This window comes from Meles meles, chromosome X (assembly GCF_922984935.1).
Source record: "Meles meles chromosome X, mMelMel3.1 paternal haplotype, whole genome shotgun sequence".
Taxonomy (NCBI): domain Eukaryota; kingdom Metazoa; phylum Chordata; class Mammalia; order Carnivora; family Mustelidae; genus Meles; species Meles meles.
The window spans coordinates 19,640,603-19,665,182 of NC_060087.1; the positions used below are offsets into that span (position 1 = coordinate 19,640,603).

The following is a 24,580-nucleotide window of genomic DNA, read 5'->3' on the forward strand; positions in this document are numbered from 1 at the left end:
GGGTGAGAGGATCTAAAACAGTGATGAGTGCTGAATACCAGTCACCAGCAAGGGCCGGAGGCCATCTCCAGCGAAGCTTTGTAGAAGAGATGGGCCTGCGAGGACCCGCAGCGTCAAAAACAATGCTGAGGGCGGGTGGGACATGGTGGACGCCACAAACTGGACTTCCTGGAGTTAGCAACCACATGGCAGCCAGGGTCTGGCCTTAGAGCGCAGGCGCAAACACCCGCGGGGCGTGGCGGGAGGGGAACCTGGGGGCCTGAAGGGAAAAAAACGGGTGGGGGGGGGCGTAGGGTGCCAGGGACCTTCAGTCCTATTCCCACCAAACTCTTCCAAAGTATACAATGGGCTGGACTGGGGTTAAGGGTTGAGTTTCGGAAAACTCAGGTTTCCTCTGTGCTTCAAAGAGTTGTCACAGGAGCAAGGATATAATACGTGAAAGCCACTAGAAGCTAAGACAGGCTGTTGAGAACACTGGGTGCCATTTAGAAAATCAACTTCTTAGGATAGCAAATGTTCAGAGTGCCAGGTGCCGTGGGGGAAAAAAGATGAATTACGCAGCCATTTCAACCCCAGGGAGCTGACAGTCTAATGAAGGAAACAGGATGAATTTTGCGGGGTTCAGAAAGAAGGCTCATGGGAAGCTAGAAGGAATCCTGGGGAGCGTAACGGCTGCCGAAGGCTCCCATAACGTGAAGGGGTAATTATCAGAAGATGGAGAAACGCTGTGTTGGGAGAAAGTCTGGTTTTCTGGCAACTTCTCAAGTTTTAAGTTAAAGAAAAAAACCTTTGAGACAGGCTTAAGTCACCAAACCGCCTGTTTGCTCTTGCCTGCTTGAGAAGAGTAAATGGCTAGACCTTTCTTCTCCCAAGTTTTCCGAGAACTTGGGCTACAGCTTGAGCAAGTAGTTCACAAATGCCGCTTTGAGGAAAAACCGAGAGAAGTACAAAAATTCAAGCCACTCAGAGGCAGCTAGGTTAGTTTCACTTCGGGGGTGATGTGCAGTGGTGAGACTTTGTGGAAGAGACAGGCGTGAAAGGATACCTCAAACTACGGAGGGTGGGGGCGCTTCTGGCCACTCGCGCAGAGCCAAGAGCAGCTTCCGCTCCCTGCGTTGGGCTAAACTCCGCGACCCTGGTCCGCCCAGGGCGCAGGCGCAAAGTCCTGCTGCGGGCGAGCAGGCGGGGCTGGAGCCCACGTGGCGGGGAAAGGGGGAGAAGGGTGGAGCAGGGAACAAGGCGGGGGCCGGGGCGGGGTGGGGGCGGAGCAGGTCTCGCGATGCCGCGCCCCGGCTCACGCGGGCAGCGGGCGCGCGGTTGTAGCTCCCTGACGGCGGGAGAAGCCGCGCTCGCGAGTAGGGACGTGTGTTTGCAATCGCGTGGTCATGGAGGCGCCGCTGCAGCCGCTAGCCGCGACGACTCCGGCCTATGGCCGGAGCCGAAGGCTGCTGCTGCTGCCGCTGCTGCTCTTCTTGCTACCCGCCGGAGCTCAGCGAGGCTGGGAGGCAGAAGAGAGGCCCCGAACTCGCGAAGAGGAGTGCCACTTCTACGCGGGTGGACAAGTGTACCCAGGGGAGGCGTCCCGGGTTTCAGTCGGCGACCACTCCCTGCACCTCAGCAAAGCCAAGAGTAGGTGGTGCCCCGCCAAGAGGGAGGGTGGGGGCTGGCAGAGGGAGGCGGGAGGTGGAGAGGGCCAGAGGCACGTGTACCCTGGTAGTACCTGGGGGCCTGGCTTGGGGGGCACCCTGTGGGCGGCCTTAGGCCCTTGGCCAGGCCTGCCTGGAGGGTGGGGGTAGGGAGATAGAGAGGGGTTCCAGCTGTGAAGAAAAGGATGGGTTCCACGAATCTGATTTTGGAAGTAGTGGCTACCGCAAAACCGCAGATGAGGGTAAGAGGGTGGCCCCGGCCCCCGAGTTTGTAAGCATCAGGATGTTGTGCAAACTGAAACACTTCCTCAGACATCAAAAAGTGCCTGCAGCACATCGCCTCTATTTTCAAGTACTATTACAGGGAAGAACACATTGAAAAGTTGAATAATGTTTCACATAAAGTTGAATTAAACAGGAAAGTGGCTAACCAAAATGCTCCGGAGGGCAAACCTTTCATTTTTCTTTCTTTTGTTGTTGCTTCTGATAAAGACTATTAGAAGCCACCTTCCCCAAAATCTGTATAGTTAATCGGTATTCTTTGTGTTTCTCAAAAATGAAGAATTTCTTACAGGGTGTACTTGCGAGGCTCCTTGTAAGAAAATGGGGGGGGGGGTTGGAAGTAATGCATTTGGGTTGATGATAAACCTTGTGGCAAATTTGATTCCTGCCAATTTGGCTTTCGGTTATTTGCATTTCTGTCCAGTGTACACAGCTAATGGCCACTTTCAGGAAGGACACGTCAGACTAGATAATGAGAAAGTTGTGGCCTCCTGCATCTGGATGTTAAGACTGGCCAAAAAGAAGTGGCCAGGGGCTAAAGGATAACGATTACCACTTTGCTTGCTTTTAAATAATCAGCTTTTCCTATGGATCATTTGGCATTCTGTAGATACATATTTGGTTCAATTACAGCATGTTCCCTGTGTGTATTCAGTAACAAAAATAATACTTCACAATTACGAATCCCCAGTGTTAAACAGGATGTTGTTATAACTTGGGATGGAATGGGAGTGATAAATGAGAAAAACTGTTTTGCCTCCTTACACATTGGCAGTTCTTTCCTACTGAAAGTTAACTGGAAGTTACTCTTAGATTTTTGTTTTTAAAGAGCCAGTCTTGCACTTTTAAAATCATAGTATTTCCAAGTCCCGTTGCTTTTCCTTGGCTTGGGAAGATATTTTGAAATATGGCAGCCAGTTAAGTATTTACAGCCAGTTAAGTATTTACTTATGGGATATATTTACTTATATCCCATAAGAAACAAATTCCATCCAAGTCTGCTCATGGAAGCAAAAAAATAGTAGTAATAGATTTCCCTTTACCAGCAAACCTTTTCAAAGTTTAGATATCTGCTGCATTTCTGTGTCACATGTAGGCTTATCTAGAATTAGAGATATAAGGACTTTTATTCATAAAATGGAATATTACAGAACCATTAAATTTTAAATAAATTTTAGTAACATGAATAACTGTTCATGATTTACTCTTCCCCCCCTTTTTTTCAACTTTAATTCCAGTGTAGTTAACATACAGTGTTGCATTAATTTCAGGCGTACAATACAGCGATTTAACAGTTCCATATATTATTACTCAGTTCTCATTACTGTTCCCTTTTTAAAAATGGGTGCAACGTGATCCAAATTTGTGTGTTTAAGAAGGAATGAAAGGAAAGACATCAAAATGTTAACAGTAGTTAAATTGATGGGAGGGGCAGATACGGGAAGAAGGGATTTAAACATTCTTATTTACTGCTCTGCATTTGCCAGAATCTCTGTTAACTCTGCTATTTATATTTGGGACAGTTGTTATTTTTTAACAGATGCAAGGGGTTGCTTTGGGAATTCCATTTATAGATCTTAATAAAGTAACTGCAGTCTTTTTACCTTATAATTGATGATTTTTTTTTCTTTTCTTCCAGTATTAACAGGTAACATAAATCTATATATAGAAAACCCTAAAGAAGCCATCAAAAAACTATTAGAACACTGCAGTTCTTAAGTCAAAAACCCCAAATTTCCAAAATCACAATTTTCAGAAAAAAATTATTTTTCAGAATTGTTTTTTCCTATATGCTAAAGTCACTGAGGAGTGCCATTTTAACAGATCATTACAATGATAACCTCACACTTGAGTAGCATTTTCAGTAATGTATATAAAGCATATACAGTTCAGTTCCCCTCTGTCCAATTCTCCCTCATGGCCTTTACCTAATTAGATCAGGATATTTATATGAGGCAGGCTGCTGGCTCAAGATACATAATCATGTGTTATATATTAGCTTTACAGAAAAATTCATCTTAACTTTGTTTTTATTTTCACCGTGATCAAAAATGCTAGCTATCGTAAACCTTACTTTCTAAGAACCTTAGATTTGGAATTGGGTGTTGGCTTCAATGTATGTAGACTCTGAAAATTTAAGTGCTATGTGAACGTGTTAACAGAAGATCAAGCTACATTATAATGAAAGCGTGTTGGCTAGAATTACAGCATGCCCATACAAGAGAGCAGCATGAACCATTCAGTTTCCATCAGGTCACTTGAAACCTGTTCAAGGGGGTCTCCTCTTTCAGAGCCCTGGGGAAAATAATCCCATGGTCTGGGATTTTAAACTTCTCACCTGACATTTGCAGATTTCCTACTCCTTGAGCAGGTCTTCTGTGTGAATGTGAGAAACTAGACAAACATTTAAATGAGTCCATCTAAAAGACTGTCATTAGAAAGAGGAAAATCTGAATTATTTGAACTGTAGGAAGTTCATTAACTTCGAGGGGCTATAGTGAATTATCCAGTAGGATTTTGTGCAGGGATGGAATGTAGAGGGGTCTATGAGCATGCATAGAAAAACAAAATCTTTATTTTCACTAATCTACAACTGAAATTTAGAATTTCCTTCCATTATGAACATCAGCAACAAATCACACTAGCTTCAGCAGTACTTGCTTATACATATTGCCAAGAGAATCGCAGATATTTTTATGCCACATAATCACAGGTGTCCTGCAACAAAATTTACACTCATCACTGTCACGGATAGTTACTAGACCACTGCTAGATCTTGCAGTTTTTTCTTAAGATTTTATTTATTTATTTGACAGAGAGAGAGATCACAAGTAGGCAGAGAGGCAGGTAGAGAGAGAGGAGGAAGCAGGTTCCCTGCGGAGCAGAGAGCCCGATGCGGGGCTCGATCCCAGGACCCTGAGATCATGACCTGAGCTGAAGGCAGAGGCTTAACCCACTGAGCAACCCAGGCGCCCCTAGATCTTGCAGTTTTAAAGATTGTATTTATTTATTTGAGAAAGACGGAGAGAGCACCCACGTGCTCACGTGCTTGCCTGGAGGGTCAGAGGGAGAGGGACTAGCAGACTCTGCACTGAGGACGAAGCATGAGAGAAGTTAGTGGGGCTTCACCCAGGGCTCCGTCTCACACCCTCAAGCCCAGAGATCATGACCTCAGCCAAAATCAACAGTCAGCTGCTCAACTTAGCAAACCAGGCACTTCATAGATCTTGAAGTCTGAAAGTGTTAATGAAAGGGCAAATGTATTACTATTATCACCAGTTTTTTTTTCTATTACTTTGATAATTACATTTCAATATACTTGGCTTCCGTTGTAATTCTATATATTTTGTTTTATGCATTCAGTAACACTATCCATAGAAAAAGTCCATAAGCTTCACCAGATTGCTGAGGAGATCCAAAGGTTTAGAATCCTTAATTTTTGATGATTTCCTAAAGATGTCTTTCTGTCATCCCACCAATTTTCTCAGTGTTGTAGAACATCATATATTTCTGTTTCTTAGTTTCCAAGCCAGCACCTTATTGGGAAGGAACAGCTGTGATAAATGGAGAATTCAAGGAGCTCAAGTTGACTGATTATCGTGGGAAATACCTGGTTTTTTTCTTCTACCCACTTGATTTGTGAGTAATACATGTACAGGTCCTAAAATGGCGGCAGTCATTATCAATCATTATTTAAGAACATCAAGTACAAATTATTTTATTTAGTTCTTGGTTCCTAAAAGGCAAGGTGATATGAATTTTTTCAAGAAGGTAACATCTACCATATATTTCAGAACCAAAATCCATTGTCCCCAATACCTTATACTTAAATCTACATGATTGTGTTGTAATGTCATCATCAAAGAAAGCTACAATTTTATTAAGCTATACCTGCTAAGGCAAGAAAAATGGATATTTTAGAAATCATTTAATAGCAAGACATGCCACAAATCTATTTCTCTTAACTAGAAAATTAGCTCTTTACACTTTTATTCTTGGCTTCATCTATTGCTTTTCTGTGGTTTGAACATTTTCCTGAAAATACTGCATATGCTTGAGAAGTAATGCCTTTTTATATAAATTATGCTTGTTGGGGGGAATTTTCTCTTTAACTCTGATAGCACTTCAGATGAAAAGTTGACTCAAATAAATACTCTTATAGCTTTAGTCTTATCGAGGATAGAGTTTGGTTTTTGTTTTTATTTTTTTTTAGAGATTTTTATTTATTTGACAGAGAGAGATCACAAGTAGGCAGAGAGGCAGGCAGAGAGAGAGGGGGAAGCAGGCTCCCCGCCAAGCAGAGAGCCCTATGCAGAGAGCCCTATGCGGGGCTCGATCCCAGAACCCTGGGATCATGAACTGAGCCACCCAGACGCCCCGAGGATATAGTTTTATCTGGAGTGTTTTTTCAAATTCCATGGAGGTGAAAAGATAACAAAAAGAGACTTATCCTGGGGGTGCCTGGGTGGCTCAGTGGGTTAAAGCCTCTGCCTTCAGCTCGGGTCATGATCCCAGGGTCCTGGGATCGAGCCCCACATCGGGCTCTCTGCTACGCAAGGAGCCTGCTTCCTCCTCTCTCTCTGCCTGCCTCTCTGCCTAGTTGTGATTTCTCTCTGTCAAATAAATAAAATATTAAAAAAAAAGAGACTTATCCTTTTATCTTTTTTCTATTTGAATATATTTTTTGGCTATAAAAAAGAGAACTTTCTTCTATTTTGCCACTGTATATTAAGGTCTTTTTTCCATTAGGACTGTCCTAGAACTGTGTAAATAAAACCTTAAACTTACAGGAGAGTATACTTAAGCTCATCTCTATAGATTATCTCTGGGCCAGAGGTGAGCAAACTTTTTCTGTATGGGGCCACATAGTAAATATTTTTTTGCCTTGTGATCTCTATTGCAACTATTCAGCTTTGCCACGGTAGCACAAAAACAGCCAGAGACTATACACAAATGAATTAGTATTGTTTTCTATTGAAAGTTTATTTACAAAAAATAAGATAGGCTGGATTTGGCCTGTGGACTGAAGTTTGCTGACCCCTACTCTAATCCAAATAGGAAAAATTCTCAGAAAAATTAGTGCATTGAGAGTAAACCAAGTCATAAATGTGGATAATACATAATCTTTTAAATTAGCAAGAACTTCTTTCTAATCTACTTGTACTGTGGCCTGACAAGCTGAAATGTATGATATAACTTAATTTCTAATAGAAACAAGAAGTGCAAATTTTAATATATAAAAATGATAGGCCTTCTAAATTCATGTTATAAAATCAAAACTTTAACATCTTTTAAATATACAGGACGCTAAACATGAGTTTTGAGATTGGTCTAATATAGCAAACAAATATCCCGTTTCTCCCACTATTACTTTAAACTCCATAATGAATAAGACATATCTAAAGAACGATGTCACCAATGGCCTCCTGGGGCAAGAAGCTAAGATCACTTCTTTCTGTTTCTCTGAGATGCCAGATTGGGCCTGGTTAGAAAGGAAGAGTTCTGAGGCATTTGCCACAGTCTGCATGTGTGAAAGTCAAAAATGTAATCCTTTGGTTTTCTTTTTTTTTTTAACAGATTTTATTTATTTATTTGACAGACAGAGATCACAAGTAGGCAGAGAGGCAGGCACAGAGAGAGGAGGAAGCAGACTCCCTGCAGAGCAGAGAGCCCGATTTGGGGCTCGACCCCAGGACCCTGGGATCATGACCTGAGCCGAAGGCAGAGGCTTTATCCCCACTGAGCCACCCAGGCACCCACCCTTTAGCTTTCTACTAGAACTTTTTTTCTGTCTTCACTAAGAAGTTGGATAAATGTCTTTAGGTAGCATTTGTTGGAATAATAGGAAGGCAGGCAGGGGCCAACCATTCCTACCTTTGGAAAAATACTGAAAATACATATTGTAGCCCAGGTTTCCAGGGATATAATCTAAGATTAGAACTGTCTGCGTGCATGTGGCAGTCCTACATTTGAACAACTGAAACCTTCAAAAAGCCTGTATTGGGCTGCAATAGGAATTTGTCCCTTAAGTGTGTGTTCTTCTGACATTCTTGACCATGATCTGTACACAGTACAAAACCGTTTTTTATTGCCACTTACATATACATACAGGGTATCATTCAGTCTGTAAGCACCAGTACAGCCAAGATCATTAAAATCCTGAAACACTTCCATACCAAATAGTAAATTGCCAATTTCCCAACATCCTCCCCAATTTGCCCCTCCCACCTGGTCCCTTTCAGAAACCTCCAGAGGTAAAGCCAACTTTGAGTTAAGATTGTTCAGTATTTTTAGTATCACTCCTGAACACACACACATAGATATGCATGTGTATGTACACGTTTCATGTCTTAACCTTCCTATATATAAAATATTGTTGTATTTTTTACTCCACTTGTTTAAAATGTTTGTTAGAACTCCATAAAGCGTGGGGCACCTGGGTGGCTCAGTGGGTTAAGCCTCTGCCTTCGGCTCAGGTCATGATCTCGGGGTCTTGGCATCAAGCCCCGCGTCGGGCTCTCTGTGCAGCAGGGAGCCTGCTTCCTTCTCTCTCTCTCTGCCTGCCTCTCTGCCTACTTGTGGTCTCTGTCTGTTAAATAAATAAAATCTTTAAAAAAAAAAAACTCCATAAAGCGGCTTAAGGAGTCCCTACGATGTTTCAGAAAATACCACCCTAAGGTAATATTCTCTAAACATGCCCTTCTGACAACAGGACTGGGAGACAAGGTAGAAGAGGACCTTATCAAGAAAGGGAAAGGGGATGGAAGAGCATTTTCTCATCTCTGAAATAAATATCAGTGCATCTAGCTCATAGGGGTGGTATAGGAATATAAAAAAAGAGTGGAATGATGGAAAATTTGTGTAGATCCTTTGGAAGCTGTAAAGCACTATATAAATATAAAGCATTGTTATATAACGGAGAAGGGAACATTGGTTGTCCACGGATCCATTAAGTTATAAAAATAAACATTTATTGAGATGTAATTGTGAACTCTGTAATAATACATTTTTAATTAAATGATATTTGATCACATCTTCTAGACAGCTACATCGTGACCATGCTCATATATATAATTGTTCTTAATATGCATTTTTATATACTAAACGTGTTTGTAAAAACTAAGTCATTTGAAACTTCAAGCATATGCATATTTTGAGAATACTGAAATTTTTTTTTAACTTTCAGCACTTTCGTGTGTCCAACTGAAATCATCGCCTTTGGTGACAGGATTGAAGAATTCAGATCTATAAATGCTGAAGTAGTAGCATGCTCTGTGGATTCACAGTTTACCCACTTGGCTTGGTCTGTACCTTTACACTTAAGCATTTGTAGGAAAAAGAATGGATTCACTTTTCGATTATAAACAAAGAACTCTCATTGTGATAGGAATATAGGGTTTTTTTTTAATTTTATTTTAAGTAGGCTTCACACCCAATGTGGGGCTTGAACTCTTGACCCTGAGATTAAGACTTGTATGCTCTACCAACTGAGCCAGCCTGGCGCTTTAGAATATAGTTATCAGACAGTTGGGAATAGATCTATCTGAGAGCTACCAGTTCAATGAAGTTACTGCAAAAATGCTTAAGGATTTTTATAGGACATTTCTAAATTAGGAAAAAAGCTCACTGCAAAAGACATAATATCCATAACAAACATGACTGAGTTGTATCATTACTTCATTATGATAAATTGGGTAGCCTTAATCTGAAGGGAAAAAATTCTTTAAAATTCCATTTCTCTGTTACATAGTTGTCTAGTATTAAGTCAAACTCAAAATAGCTTTTATAATTATTTTTCAAGACACATTGATTTTCTTAATTTCTAAATGTTTTTTAAACTCATTAAACATGAAAAGATGTTTCACCTGATTAATTGGCAAGAACTGCAAATTAAAATGACAAAAGAGATGCCATCTTTTCCCTGTCTGATTGACGAAGATTTCAAATATTGAAAAATTTCATCCAGTGATGACAAAGGTCTGAAGAAATGGTCTTCTCACACATACAGTTGGTTAAGCATTTCTGGAGAGCAGTTAGGCAGTATGTTTCAAAATCCGAAATGTGTGTGTTGATGTGAATTTTTCATGTCCACAATGAAAGATGGTTTAGAATTATCTTAGTTTTAAAAGTTTCATTTCATTAAAGTAACAAATTCAAAACTACTTTATCCATTTACAATTTTATATATAACAACAATTTTAACTGGTAAGGATCTACAATTTAATTTATGTTCTCTTAAGTAATTAACTTTCTCAAGTATTTTTAAATGAAGTTACATATTTATTTGATTTCCTTTAACTATCTCAATTTTCAGATAAAACTTCCAAGAACTTAAGTAATTCTTGCAAATCTAATAGACAAATATGGCATGCCTTAAGTCCTTTAAAAATGTTTCCTTACTATTTATAAATAATAAAATTTCACATTATACATTTTAAATTAGAATCACAAAGTGAAAACAATGAGTTTAATTTGCTTCGTCACTTCTATAAGTAATTCTAAATCTTTGTAGGATTACAACATAAATCCACTAGGGAAAAAGTTATATCCTCCCAAATAATTTGGGATTGGCTTCTCGAAGAATTTGGGGAGATACATTCCGAGCTGGATAGGTTACGTATCAACCGGAGATTTCTACTTAGATATCAGAACTGGGGCTGCAGACATCTGGAGCAGTATTTCCTTGTTTGCTAGCTGCTCTGTCAGTACCTTCCCACTGGGACACCCACATTCCCTGGTTTCAAGTAAAAGAATGCTTCAATCTGAAGACTGGTGTGTCTGAGATTATACCTAACTTCCTTCCTTGCTTCAAGTGGACTCTGCATTCCTTTGTCTCAGAATATTAAAGTATCATCCCGTTGTATTCTATCTCCCAAGTTTTGTCTTGCAATCACAACTCTAAGGTTATGGTTATGACAGTGCATATCCTTTGATCCATCAGTTCCTCTTCCAGGAATTAATCAAATAAGTATGCAAAGTTGAGAATACATCGCTGTTCCCAGCGGTGTTGATAAAAGCAAAAGAAAAATGGAAATAGTTTAAATGTCTAGCAACAGAGTTTGGCAAAATACAGCATGTAAATACTTTAAAAATGTGATAAGTATCTCCATATTTATTTAAAGGAAATGAATATACGAAGTCTGGAGTAAAGGGGAAAAATAGAATGTGTATTAGCCTGTTTTTTGTTAGAGAAAGAATGTGTGTTTGTGTTCATATGTGTGTGATGGAGACTAACAGTGCTGTTTGGATCCATACATTTACTTCTTTCTGAGTGGTAATGTTTTGTTTGTTATAGGATTAATACCCCTCGCAGACAAGGAGGACTCGGGCCAATAAGGATTCCGCTTCTTTCAGATCTGACCCATCAAATCTCAAAGGACTATGGCGTTTATCTGGAGGACTCAGGCCATACCCTTAGGTACCTTCCAGTGGTTTTATATTATGACAAATCCAAATATATTTGTAATCCTCCCTGAAATGGAGTTAAAAGATACAAGGTTTGATCAAGAAGAATTATTTGCTCTATTTGCAAAAATGTAGATACTGTTTAAAATAATTGGTAAGTGCCCTACTAAAATTAAGTGAGTATTGTAATCTGTTAAAACTGGAAGATTATTTAGAGGTCTTTGACCAACCCTGTCATTTTACAGATAAACAGATTCATAGAATTCCATGAATTTAGCCAAAGTTATGTAATCAGTTAATGGCAGAGCCCACACTTGAACCCAGTACTCAAACTCCTTGCCTATTTCTTTTTCCTCTTTTCTAAAATGACTCCAGTAATGGTTTTTCTAAATACAGATATCCTAGTATTTAGCAAACTTGTGCCTTGGGGATTGGGACAAATTAAGGAAGTGCCATTAGAAGTCTTTGATAAAAGGAAAACTTTAACTTAAAAGAATTGTAATTTTGTTATAATTATATTGTCAACTTGCTTTACAGTGCTAATTGTTTCTTCCCTAGAATGTTTTATGTGATAGTGCCAGTATTTTATAATCCTAAGTTTTTTAATAACAGCTTTATTGAGATATAATTCACATTCAACTTACCCATCTAAACCATACAATTCAGTGAGTTCCAGTATAGCCTGAGAATTGTGCAACCATCACCACAATCAATTTTAGAATATTTTCATTACTCTAAAAAGAAACCCCATACCCATTAGTAGTTACTGTTCCTTTCCTACAATCGCCGTACCCCTGCCCTGGGCAACCACTTACCTACTTCATGTCTCTCTGGTTGCCTATTCTGGACATTTCATTTAAATGGAATCCTACAATATATGCTTTTTTATGATGAACCTTTTCACCTAGCATAATGCTTTCAAAGTTCATTCATATTATATCAGGTGTCACTACCAATAGTTTCTTTTTTTTGTACTTGCTAACTCTTTAATGTTTTCTCCTTTCATAGAGTTTATGACTAAGTTAATTCCCAAAGAGTAAATATGCCACTATAAAGACTGAAGCTATTTGGGGCGCCTGGGTGGCTCAGTGGATTAAGCCGCTGCCTTCGGCTCAGGTCATGATCTCAGGGTCCTGGGATCGAGCCCCACATCGGGCTCTCTGCTCCGTGGGGAGCCTGCTTCCTCCTCTCTCTCTGCCTGCCTCTCTGCCTACTTGTGATCTCTCTCTGTCAAATAAATAAAGTAAAATCTTTAAAAAAAAAAAAAAGACTGAAGCTATTTTAAAATTTGGAATTATTTGAGCATTAACCAAGTAAAACCAAGTAACCCCGAGATCATGACCTGAGCTGAAATCAAAGGTCAGCTGCTTAACCAACTGAGCCACGCAGGCACCCAAGGCATATTTGTTTTTGTTTGGTATGTGATGGTATGATGTATGTTACCAAAGTAAGTTCAGATTGTCACAACAGACTCACTTACTTGAGAACAGACTTCATCACCATTAACAACCATTTTCTTTTTTTTTTTTAATATTTTATTTATTTGACAGAGAGAAATCACAACTAGGCAGAGAGGCAGGCAGAGAGAGAGGAGGAAGTAGGTTCCCTGCGGAGCAGAGAGCCCGATGCGGGGCTCGATCCCAGGACCCTGGGATCATGACCTGAGCCGAAGGCAGAGGCTTTAACCCACTGAGCCACCCAGGCGCCCCTAACAACCATTTTCTACTGTAAAAGTAGCTACATGAAAGAACACCCATATGAATAATAGTGAACAGTTTTGCCTGAGTTTGGCCAAATTGACCTATTCCAAGGAGAGTGAGCGCTAGTTAGTTCAGACAGCATGGTGCTCATTAAAAAAATATATTGTAAGATAAGCAGGAACATTTTAGTAATGTTTAATATGACTATAAAACAAAATTTCATGTAATAAGTAATTCCATGTATTTCTATTAAAAATAGATCTCATTATTATGTATAATACTTATACTCAAGCAATTAGCCCTAGTCCCTGAAATCTTTTTCTAAACCAAGTATTGGGTTGAAATCCATATTGACTGAAATAAAGATGGTAAAGTCCTTTGGGAATTTTCATTTTTCTCTGGTCTGCTTTAACTCTTGCAGTGCCATTCCATCTCAATAGCAGGTCTTTTAGATTAAATTATTCCATTATTCCCTAGGCCAAAAAAGTGAATCACACATACACAGATTTAGAGGGAAAGGTAACTTTGCTTGTATTGAGAACTTTGTCTTTTCCATCTCTGGAAAAGGAAATACAGAGAGTTCTAAACAGCCAGTGATAAGACAGATCACTCCTTCACCCAGAGGAAGACTTTGCTACGTAGATTCATAATTTTGTTAACAGTGCAGTAAAATCCCAAACCTAGTGCTCATAAAGATTTAAATAGAAATACAACAGTATATTGCTTAGACAAAAACAAATTTTTAAAGCTACCATTTGACAATGATAATCCCAAATTATACAGCGGATAAGTGTGGGTATGGGGAGGGGGTGTGTTTTCATATGTGTGTACAGCAGTCAAGCAGGTAGGTAGTGTGTTGTTGGTTCTGTGGAACATCAGGTTAACTAATGTTTGTCTTAATTGAGATGAAATGACTTCAACTGTACCACTCTTGTGTCTTACAGGGGTCTCTTCATTATTGATGACAAAGGAATCCTAAGGCAGATTACTCTGAATGACCTTCCTGTCGGTAGATCAGTGGATGAGACACTGCGTTTGGTTCAAGCATTCCAGTATACTGACAAACATGGAGAAGGTACCCTTTCCTTCTAAGCATCTTAGCTTTTGGATTTTTTTTTCATTTGAGAGATGATTGCATGATTAATTTGGGTTCTTAGTCAAAAAGTAATTTGGGTGGTTCCAAAGTCCTCTAATTATTTTCAGATTATTACTTGATCTTCTTAGCAGATCCAATTATTACTTAAAGTGCTTTTAACAAAGTATCACTAATATATTCTACTTACAGAATAAGATGCAAAAATAGTCATTATTTGCACAGTCCACAGAGAAAAATTTCTGCTACTCTAATTTTTCAAATTATGTTTCTATAAACTTAAAATGTGCCAGTCTGGCAATATTTAGTCATACAGGTTTTATTTGCATGTGTACATTATTTGACTTAGTTTTTTTCCTCTTTTCCTCAAAGCTGCTCCTTATCACACTAGTAATCTATCAGTTCATCCTTTCACTCCAACATTTTTCAGTAGCTAAATGGAAAAGGTCAGATTTTGCTAAAACAGAACATATATATTCCTTTCAAAAGTTTAACTCATGGTCGCCTGGGTGGCTCAGTGGGTTAAGCCGCTGCCTTCGGCTCAGGTCATGATCTCAGGGTCCTGAGATCGAGTCCCGCATCGGGCTCTCTGCTCAGCAGCGAGCCTGCTTCCCTCTCTCTCTCTCTGCCTGCCTCTTTGCCTACTTGTGATCTCTCTCTGTCAAATAAATAAATAAAATCTTTAAAAAAAAAAAAGTTTAACTCAGTGCCCGAGTCAGGGTTCATTCTAAATAAAGGGGAAATGCCACTCTCCTAGCAATTTTAAACTCTTATTTGACAGACAGCAAACTGTGGCATCAGTACACAGTACTGCAGAAAACAGAAGATAAGCTTACACTGGAAGTTTACATAAACTCAGAGAAGTTTTGCCATGCCCTGACCTGTCAATTCACCAGATTCCCAAACCTTCCAACTTTATTAGGCGGACACTCAACTTGGTTTCTTCTATTGTAAATGTAACTAAATGCAATTGGCAACCATAGACATAGGTTAGCTGCCTGCTGATGAACTCCATGACTGGAATTCTTGGTGTAAGCAGGCAACTGAACAGTAGTCAAGTGTTCAGTGGCCTAGAAGTGTTCTCATTGCTATAGACTCTTTTCAGTTTCATTTTGGAAAAAGAAAAACCAGGAGTTGCTGAAGAGAACTGAAATCTGTTTTTAAACTGTCTTTTTGCCAATTTTGTTCCTTTCAGTCTGTCCCGCTGGTTGGAAACCTGGTAGTGAAACCGTAAGTCAAACTGATTTTTCTGTCATCGGGATAGCTGGGGCCAAAAAATGCCAACCTTAGAATAATCTTTCTTTGTAATAGAACATTGATTTTGTAAAGGAAGTGAACATTACTAGACAGAAATCATAAGAGTACAGCCATTCTTTGCAACATAGAGAGGGTAGCTGAAACTGGAGAAAGCAGAATATGAGACTTAATGCTGTAAATTTTAAAACCAAGTATTAAGAGAAAGACACCATCAAAAAAAAAAAAAAAAAAAAACAGAGGAACAGTGGAGACCTAATAGAATTAAGTCAGAGGTCTTAGGGATCATGTATGGAATTCCTTCCTATATTGTGGGCCAAAAAAAACTCACAAGCAAAACCTTTCTGTATGTAGTAAACTTTTGAGAAAATCTGGCTTAATTAACATTGAGGCTAATGATTCTCTCCTTATCGTTTGAAGGAAGATTGAAACAGGTATATCCTTTCATTTAGGGAAGCTGTATAATTTATAGCCAATCCCTGAAGGAGTATCTGGCCAAAATACAATTCAGAAACTTGCTTGAACCTTTTTTAAAATAACGTGTTTATCTTCTAAAAATCAACAGATCTATACAAACTGTAGTTAGGAAATTGACAAATATTAGAGCATTGGAGGAAGAAATCATCATCTTACGATAAAAGAAAAATACAAATTCCTAAGACTTTCTTCTTTAGCTAATCAACAAAAAATACCATTAATCATAGACAGTGAGAGGTAGAAATTCACTCTGTAACCTAACTCAGATTGGGGATTGGGTAAAGTAACATTTCACTGATTCTGAACCAGTTTTTGATAAGTTTGCAAAACAGCTTTGCCTTTGTGGGTCAGAGTTAAGGTTACAGTACAAATTTATTTACTTCTACATAGATCTGATGGATCTCAAAGATATATATGAAGGTAGACATTAAAGGTGCTTTAAGCATTAAGTACTTTAAATTTATACATGAGTCATTAGGTTAGCCTATAGCTATTGACTGTGAGGCTTCCAGATAGAAATAGGAATCAGAAGCTGCAGGCATCGCCTGAGAAGCCTTAGAAGGCATTTCTGGATGGGTCTTCAAAGTCAGGGGATGTTCCCCCAGAGCTGTAGCAAAAGCAACAATGAGTGATGAATAACCTCACATCAGTCACATGCTTGTACTGAAAGAAGAGCCAGAGCTTCCAAGAGGTGCAAAGTAACTACAAAGGTATTAGAGGATGAATGTTTTACATTTCAGAAAACATATTGACTATCCATTTGATTAACTTTTAGAGGGGCCACAAACCCCTTTGAGAATCTGATAAAAAACCATGAATTCTCCCACCAAAAAAATTCACATATGTAATCACATACTGTGTTTGGGCATTCCTTTTCTTGTTGTCAGCCTTATTGAGGTATAAATTAAATTTAACAGAATTTAAAGATAAGATATTTAAACAGAATTAAAGATACTTAAACTAAACAGTGTGATGATTTGATCTCTTGTGAAATGATTACCACAATCAGATTAATTAAAAAATCCATCACCTCACATGGTTACATTCTTTTGTGTGTGGTGAGAACACTTAAGATCTACTCTTTAAGCAAATTTCAAGTACACAAAACCGTATTATTAACTATAGTCACTGTGCTGTACATGATATGCTCAAAACTTACTCATCTTAAAACTGAAGGCTTGTACCCTTCGACTAGCATCTCCCCATTTTCCCCCACCTCCAGCCCACAATTCTACTGTCCTGTGGGCATACTTTGAACAAACATTTCTTGACCACCTGCTGTATGGCAACTATTCAAACCCTTACGATAGGAAGATGGTATTTATTAGTGAATACCACAGCCAAGGTCCCTACCATCAGTTACATTCTAATTCTAATTTTAGATTGTGGCAAATGGTTTTAGAAACAGGTTGATGAGAATTGGTGGGATAGTGCCTGAGGTGAATGATTAAGTGGTCAGGAAAGACTTTTAAGATGACATTTAAGTTGAAACATGAGTGAAGAGAGGGAATGAGTCAAACATAGAGCAGTGCAGAAAGAAAAGCAAGGGCAAGGTCCTAAGGCCAGGAACCAACTTAGCATGTTCGAGAAACAGCAAGAGGGCCCATGTGGCAGGAATAGAGCGAGCTATGAGGAAGGCAATAGGGATACCAGTGTCATGTGGCATGGAGAATGGGAATACAGCGAAGTAATGGAAAGGCGAAGTCTTTGGTGACTATGGTGAGGGCAGCAGCTAGTTTGGAGGAGTCTGAAAATAGATCTGCCTCACTTCTCTCCTGTATATTGCACAGGCCTCCTGATTTGTTGCCCCGACCTCAGCTTCTCTCCTCTCTACCGCATGTCACTCTCCAAGCCAGGACCTTTTAGCAGCCCTCCAGTACTCACAGGACAAAAATCCAGATACCTGGCACAGCTTTCAAGCCTTTGCACTGTTTGTATCTACCAATCTCTCCCAGGTCATCTTCCCTACAATTTACACACGTACACACACTGTGTTTCCTCTAAGTCCCTTGACTCACTTCTCTCCAAAATAAGCCCTGCTTTTTCACAGATTTGTGCCTTTACTTGGGTTTTTAGCCTGGAATATCTTCCCCTTTCTCTAAATTGTACTCATCTTTCAAGACTAACTTAAATGTCACCTCCACTCTGAAGCCTTCCATGATGCCATCTCAGCCTCCATTTAGGCACAGCCTGGGTCATACATGATCATATTGTGCATTGCGTCGAAAACTTGTGTACACACACGTCTTCCCCACATGGTTGGACAAGTCTCAAAGACAGGGACGTGAGTGTGGTTACTCTTGTACCCCGCACCGCCCAGCACACTATTGGCACACAGTGCCATATTATTCCATAAATATTTGCAAATTGAATTTCAGTGCAGAGAGATTATAAACTGGCAAAGACAGAATACTCCTTGAAGTGACCCCTGAAAAATTATGTAATATTTATTATATACTGAAGACAAATTCTGAAAAAAATGCATAGAGAACTATCAAACAATAGGTTACTGTTTATGTATAGGGCAGATGTACTTTACCTATAACTATCAAATAATGTAGTTAATGTGAGCTCAAATCATATTGGAAATTTTTAAAAAATATAATAGGGTTCTAAGGCTGTGATCCTGTTAAGGAAGGAGAATTTTTTTCTCCAGAGTGTTTGTCGATTCACTAAATAGTGATTGAACGTACTACTCCATATGTGTTAGTATTTTTTTACTTCGTAGTTTGAGATGAAAAAGTTGCATTCTGGACCTCCAAAAAATCCATTTACTGGATAAAGAAGATATAGTATATATACCGTGGACTACTACTCAGCCATAAAAAGAATTAAATCTTACCATCTGCAGCAACATGGATAGACCCAGAGGGTATCATCCTAAGTGAGATAAGTCAGAGAAAGACAAATACCCTATGATTTCACTTATATATGTATCCTAAAAAAAAAAGACAAAACAGAAATAGACTCATAGATACAGGGAGGTATAAATAGATAAAAAATATTGCCAAATATTGTTTGCCAAAGGGGATGGGACCAGCGGGATAGACAAAATACATGAAGAGATTTAAGAGATATAGTCTTCCAGTTATAAAACAAATAAGTCATGGGGATGAAAAATACAGCACAGGGAATATAGTCGATAATATTGTATGGTGACACATGGTGACTGGACTTATTGTGGTGACATTTCATAATGTATGTAAATACTGAATCACTATGATATACACCTGAAAGTAACACAATATTGTAAGTCAATTGTTTTTAAATAAATAAAAATCAATGTGAACACACTGCTGCCTTTCAGGTTATTGTGGCATACCAATATTTCATCAGCAGATTACTTTAAAAATACATTAACATCTGTAGCCATGCTCTCTTAATGTGTTTGACTTAATTAGATCAAACCTGAAGATGTCATGAAAGCCTGGTGGCCAAGACTCGAGCTGTAAGTAAATTTTGGGATGCTTGAATACAGATGTTAATTTATTAACAAAATTTGTCTTTGGGATAGGTGAGATTAGTAGGTAGGACAAATCCAGTTTTTCCTGTATATATGATGTAATTTGGCACACAAAAATCGTCTTTATCTTATTTAGTCAAGAGATGGGCAACCAATATCAGACTACTGCCGATGTACTTTGGCTTTTAAATAATTTGCAAACATCAGTTTGAAGAGATACGTGCACCCCTGTGTTCAGTGCAGCATTATTTACAACAGCCAAGATATGAAAGCAACCCAAGTGTCCATCAAGACATGAATGGGTAAAGAAAATGTGGTGTATAAACATGATGGAATATTACTCGGCCATAAAAATGAATGAACTCTTTCCATCTGCAACAACATGGATGGTCCTAGTGGGTACCATGCTAAGTGAAATAAGTCAGAGAAGGACAAATACTATATGATTTCACTTATATGTGGTCTCTAAAAAACAAATGAACAAAATCAAACAATATTAAATATAAACACTGGTGGTTGCCAGAGGGGAGGTGGGTTGAGAAAGCACAAAATAGATGAAGGGGATTAACAGGTACAAACTTCTAGTTATAAATCAATCACAGAGATGGAAAGTATAGCATAAGAAATATAGTCAATATTGTAATAACTTTAAGGACAGATGAGAACTAGACCTATTATGGGGATCATAATGTATAAAAACATTGAATCACTATGATATATACCTGAAACTATTAAGATATTATATGTCAGTTATACTTTTTAAAAAATTAACAATTTTTAAAAATGAATAATTTGCTTTTTTTTAACAGATAATTCCAGATCCAGCTGGAAAACTGAAGTATTTCGATAAACTCAACTGAAAAATACTTCCTCAGGTTTCAATGCTTGAAAGTCCTCAATAAAGTTCACTGTTTTAGTACCATACTGTGTTATAATAGTAATTTCTTTTTTCTTTTTTTATAATAGTAATTTCTTAAAGAATATTAAAGAATAAAGAATATTCTTAAAGAATATAAAACTCCTTAGTGTTCAAGTTAAACACCGATGCCAAAAGATAGGCAGTTTCTCTCTTCCCAAAGTAAGAAATGTCAGATTAAATCAAACTAGTAACAAGAGTAACCAATATTTATGTAATACATCTCAGGTGCCAAACATTGTCAGGTGATTAGCTGCATTATTAGATTTAATGCTCAAAGCAACTCTTTGAGTTCTTCATTTTTTTTAAAATATTTTATTTATTTTATTTGACAGAAAGAGAGGTCACAAGTAGGCAGAGAGGCAGGCAGAGAGAGAGGGAGAAACAGGCTCCCCACTGAGCAGAGAGCCCGATGCGGGGCTCGATCCCAGGACCCTGAGATCATGACCTGAGCCAAAGGCAGAGGCTTAAACCACTGAGCCACCCAGGTGCCCCGAGTTCTTCATTTTTTTTATCTAATTATTAGAGAGCATGGAATTGGGGGAGGGGTGGATAGTCTCAAGCAGACTCCGTGCTGAGCATGGAGTCTGATGTAGGGCTCCATCCCATGACCCCAAGATCATGACCGGACCCGAAACCAAGAGTCAGACATTTTGCCAACTGAGCCACCCAGACTCCCCAAGCTATATCTTTTTGATTAATAATTTCCATTCCATTCCATTAATAGTGTTCTAGTCTCCAGTTCAATTTAGGTATGTTATGCTCAGGTTCGTTCCAAAAAGCCAGTCGTTAATGTTTCATTCAGTATTCAGCAACTTTTGATCATCTCTAAATACCTGGCATTTATCAAGTAACCAAAGACAAATTTTTGCCCTCAAGGAGCTTAGTATTTGCTTATTGAGGCAGGTGCTGATAGTGTAGTAACTGGGGGCGGGGGAAACCTAAAACTAAACACAATACATCCTGAGTCACCACGTTCTTATAACTGGATAATGTAAGTAGCCTATGAATAAAATAGCATTAAATACACTCCTTCTCACTGCCTTTTATAAATTATCCCTTTAAACAACTTCCTTCTGAAAGTAGTACATTATATTATAGTAGTAAATTATACACTAAAGATGATCTCATGTAGCCAATTACAGAAGAAAGGGAACGTAGTGTTTAGAAGGAAGAGTCCCGTATCCTGGAGAGGGTGGGCCCTGGGCCTAACTGGGGTGCACCTACAGGAGACCTATTCCCAGAACACTGTGGCCTACCATAATCTAGAGCAGGAGCTCTCAGCTGGCAACAGTTTGTCCCCAGGGGACATGGTAATGTCTACAGATATTTTGGGTTGTCACACCTGCGGGGGTGCCACTGGTGTCTGGTGGCCAGGAGTGGTGTTACACATATTACATTGCACGGGGCAGTCCCCACAACAAAGAATTACCTGGCCTACGACGTCAATAGTCGTAAGGTTAAGAGACCTTTCTGTAGAGACAGCTTCCAGGTACTTAAGGAAAGGCGGCCAGTGTGGTTTAGTAGCTGCCTGCCAGCAGAACAGACCATGCCCCCACGGCTGCCTCTTCTCCACAATAATATGTCAAGAGGGAACTTCAAGCTTCTACGAAGTACACTAGGCACTGCCTTTCACGGCACTGGCATATAGATGACATCTATAATTCCCTGAGTCTCCCTCACATGTGTGCTCTTCTGTTCACTATTTCCCAGCTAAGCCTTACTCGTGTTCCGAACTTTACAGTGACGGTGGCAGACTGCTCTGTCGGGGACTGTGGTCTCCAGAAACTCATGCAAGGACTCCTTCCCTACTCCCATCATTTCTTCTCTGCCCAAGGACATCTCTAATCCTACATCCTAAACCTTCCACCTCTCAGTAAACCTCCAGGTTGCATATTTTATTGTCAAATACATAACCACTATTTTTTTATTTAATGATTTTGTACCCTAACCCCCTATCTGATAACATGGAATGCATCCTTGTATTTTGTTACCCATGAACTTGCTAACAACACTATTTCAATGAAATGTCTTTAAATAGAGTTACTAACATTTGACTGTGATGAAATGTGTATTTGAGGTAACTTGCTCTACAAAGGTCTCCATGTCAGGGGATCTTGTGTGCATATATACATACCTATGTAGACATACACATACACAAACATACATACACATTCCTATAATTAAATCTGTACCTGGCTCTTAAAAAGAAAGAAAATGTTTATCATAGTTACTAGGTATTTAGCCTTATATAGCAAAGCAACTTTTACCAATTCCATTATTAACATAATAACACAGTTTGGGCATAATGTTACACACTTAAATAAAATCCTAAGAATATATTTTTAAAGATCCACCTTCCTAAGGCTTAAGCTTAAAATTTTAACAAAAAGCCAAGTCAAAACCCAAATTCACCTAATTCATGCATTTGTTCATAGAGAAAATATGATTTACACATGTGCAAGGTACTAGGTTGGTGAAGTGAATAAGAACACATGAAACAACCCCATCAAGAAGCCCACAGTCTCTGAATGAAATATACAAGAAGAGTGACACTGGGCACCTGGGGGCCTCAGTCAGTTAAGCGTGTGCCCTCGGCTCAGGTCATGATCCTAGAGTCCTGGGATCGGGCCCCACATCAGGCTCCCTGCTCAGCGGGGAGTCTGCTTCTCCCTCCACTCCTCACCCTGCTTTTGTTCTCTCTCTCTCTCTCAAAGATATAAAAAAACTTAAAAAAGAAAAGACCAACACAATGTAATAAATGCTAAAATAACCAACACTTGTGGTGGTAGCTCTAAGGGGAGAGGGAGTAACTACAAGGAAAGACAGGGATGTGGGAAAGTGTCCCACCAGCAGGGAGTTCGCATTTCCGACTTCTCCACTGAAGGCCATATCACCTACAAGTGTACTGTCCTTTAAAACACACAAACAGAAAAAAAAAAAAAAACCACACAGTGACACCTGGTTGGTGACAGTTGGTTAAGCATCTGCTTTTGGCTCAGGTCATGATCCTAGAGTACTGGGATCAAATCCTGCACCAGGCTCCCTGCTCAGCAGGGAGTCTGCTTCTCGCTCTGCCTGCTGCTCATTCTCTCTCTCTCTCTCTCTAACAAGTAAATTAAATTTTTTTAAAAATTTTTTTAAAAAATAAAACACACACGCACATACGTGCGCGTGCACACACACACACGCACACACACACACACACACACAGAGTATTTGTGACCCAACCTCCAGAGGAAGCAGTAATTGGTTTTCCTCTCTCATGATAATCTACTGGGAGATAGCATGTATTTTAAGAATTGATCTGTTGGGGTTAGAGGTTTGTGGCCAAGGTTACATGGAAGTAAAAATTGAATCTGATGAACTTCAGGCTCTGGCCATTTGTACAGCTCAGTCAGGATATCAGAAACTGGATTTACAAGTTGTCTATCAAAGGTAGTACGCTGTTACTGTAACCCAAAGGCCACAAGATGGCGCCAGGCACCCCAATGTGGCGTAGGGACTTGTTGCATCCCATAACCCTGTCATGCTAAACCAAATGGGTTTTTTGTTATTGTTGTTTTGGTTTTTTTACAACTCTAATTTAAAAATAAAACTTGAGCATTGCGTGTTATACACAACTGATGAATCACTGAACACTACATCTGGAACTAATAGATGTACTATATGTTGGTTAATTGAATTTAAGAAAAAACTTAAAAATTTTGACCAATTCAGGGGTGCCTGGGTGGCTCAGTGGGTTAAGCCTCTGCCTTCGGCTCAGGTCATGATCCCAGGGTCCTGGAATGGAGCCCCACATCCGGCTCTCTGCTCAGTGGGGCGCCTACTTCTTCTTCTCTCTCTCTCTGCCTGCCTCTCTGACTACTTGTGATCTCTCTGTCAAATAAATAAATAAAATCTTTTAAAAAATTTCTGACCAATTAAACATAAGTACAGCTCAAGTAGGCACCTTAATGTGCACTAAGTATACTCCCTCCATCAGTTACCATGGCCCAATGAGTACATTTTACATTGTGACCTAGTACAACTGTAAAAGTATGCACCATGAACACGCAGAACAAGTTTCACTTGAGACCTACCATTAGTGGGTATGATGCATTCTGATCTTTTCGTTTTGTCATGTTGGTCACAACCCACTACATGTCATGACCCAGAGCTTACAAATTAAATAAATAAAAAATACAGACTTCTTATAAATATATATGACAGAGATACAGATACATATAAAATCAGGATAAAAATAAATGCCTGGTATAGCAATACCTTGCCACATGTGACTTTCATTTTACTTCCATTAGGGTTTTATTCACTTGTTTTAGTCTTACTATTCCCTCTATTAAA

At 39.1% G+C, this 24,580-nt stretch overlaps 1 protein-coding gene across 2 annotated transcripts; it reads left to right on the forward strand.

Annotated features, from left to right (window-relative positions):
* The first annotated feature begins 1,289 nt into the window (after positions 1–1,289).
* On the forward strand, positions 1,290–20,244 carry PRDX4 (peroxiredoxin 4). 2 transcript variants are annotated; one of them, XM_045996277.1, is made up of 8 exons: positions 1,290–1,629; positions 5,450–5,567; positions 9,115–9,231; positions 11,224–11,346; positions 13,978–14,108; positions 15,322–15,356; positions 19,259–19,305; positions 20,130–20,244. In XM_045996277.1, exons 1-8 carry the CDS (start codon positions 1,386–1,388, stop codon positions 20,131–20,133), a joined length of 819 nt encoding a protein of 272 aa, XP_045852233.1. In that variant the 5' UTR covers positions 1,290–1,385; the 3' UTR covers positions 20,134–20,244. The 2 variants fall into 2 exon arrangements, with proteins under 2 accessions (XP_045852233.1, XP_045852232.1); XM_045996276.1 differs by lacking the exon at positions 19,259–19,305 and having other exon boundaries at positions 1,291–1,629.
* Positions 20,245–24,580: the final 4,336 nt, after the last annotated feature.